At 49.1% G+C, this 1447-nt stretch overlaps 1 protein-coding gene across 1 annotated transcript; it reads left to right on the forward strand.

Annotated features, from left to right (window-relative positions):
• Positions 1–221: 221 nt before the first annotated feature.
• On the forward strand, positions 222–1175 carry LOC115600266 (olfactory receptor 14J1-like). The gene has a single exon (XM_030468602.1). It carries the CDS (start codon positions 222–224, stop codon positions 1173–1175), a length of 954 nt encoding a protein of 317 aa, XP_030324462.1.
• The last annotated feature ends 272 nt before the right edge of the window (positions 1176–1447 follow it).

A 1447-nucleotide genomic window follows, 5' to 3' on the forward strand; every position in this document is an offset into this window, starting at 1 on the left:
ACCAATTGCTGTAGGACAGCACAGACCCCTCCTGCTCCTTTATGGACATTCAGCCAGGATAAACTAGGGTGTTTAAAAGGTACATTTAAAAGGTGTTCATGAAATGGGAGAAGCTCTTTGTGTGTCTCTGGGAGAAATTTTAAAATGTTTCTTGAATTCACACTGTCTTGACATAATTTTTTTTTTTTTGACTAGAAGTTCAGTATCCGTAGTGGCATCAGATGTCCAACAGCAGCTCCATCATCCAGTTCCTCCTCCTGGCATTTGCAGACAGGCGGGAGCTGCAGCTCTTGCACTTCTGGCTCTTCCTGGGCATCTACCTGGCTGCCCTCCTGGGCAACGGCCTCATCATCACCACCATCACCTGTGACCACCACCTCCACACCCCCATGTACTTCTTCCTCCTCAACCTCTCCCTCCTCGACCTGGGATCCATCTCCACCACTCTGCCCAAAGCCATGGCCAATTCCCTCTGGGACAACACCAACATCTCCTACAAGGAATGTGCTGCACAGCTCTTCTTCTTTGCCTTTTTCATCTCAGCTGAGTTTTATCTCCTGACAATCATGTCCTACGACCGCTACGTGGCCATCTGCAAACCCCTGCACTACGGGACCCTCCTGGGCAGCAGAGCTTGTGTCCACATGGCAGCAGCTGCCTGGGGCACTGGGTTTCTCACTGCTCTGCTGCACACAGCCAATACATTTTCCCTGCCCCTCTGCCAGGGCAATGCCCTGGACCAGTTCTTCTGTGAAATCCCCCAGATCCTCAAGCTCTCCTGCTCATACTCCTACCTCAGGGAACTTGGGCTTATTGTGGTCAGTGTGTTTTTAGGCTCTTGCTGTTTTGTTTTCATGGTGGTGTCCTATGTGGAGATCTTCAGGGCTGTGCTGAGGATCCCTTCTGAGCAAGGAAGGCACAAAGCCTTTTCCACGTGTCTCCCTCACCTGGCCGTGGTCTCCCTGTTCATCAGCACTGCCATCTTTGCCTACCTGAAGCCTCCTTCCATCTCCTCCCCATCCCTGGACCTGCTTTTGTCATTTCTGTACTCGGTGGTTCCTCCAGCAGTGAACCCCCTCATCTACAGCATGAGGAACCAGGTGCTCAAGGGTTCTCTGAGGAAACAGTTAGGGATTTTCAGCAGCCATAAGCTGCCTCCTTTTTCATGCAAATGACACAATGCACGACATTCTTAGTCTGTCTTTCTTTACATTTTTTCCTTTTTCTTTAGCTTTGATTTTCATTTCATTAAAGTAATCATTTTTCTCTTCCTTCTTACCTTGTTATCCACCCACCTATTTGACCAAGAAAAATTGTGTACCTGGAGAGCCTTCACTGGGTTTAAGTAAAATAAATGTACCTGGAACATTTTTTGTCTGCTGTCCCTGCTCAGTGTATCAGGAATGAAAGGGAAGTGAAAGCCCCTCCCTGGCTGCAGCAGCCCTGG

Source organism: Calypte anna, unplaced genomic scaffold (genome assembly GCF_003957555.1).
Source record: "Calypte anna isolate BGI_N300 unplaced genomic scaffold, bCalAnn1_v1.p scaffold_183_arrow_ctg1, whole genome shotgun sequence".
Classification (NCBI taxonomy): Eukaryota; Metazoa; Chordata; class Aves; order Apodiformes; family Trochilidae; genus Calypte; species Calypte anna.

What these genes read in the sequence shown, in the direction of transcription:
- LOC115600266 (XM_030468602.1), top strand. Translation starts at nt 222, where the DNA reads ATGTCCAACAGCAGCTCCATCATCCAGTTCCTCCTCCTGGCATTTGCA.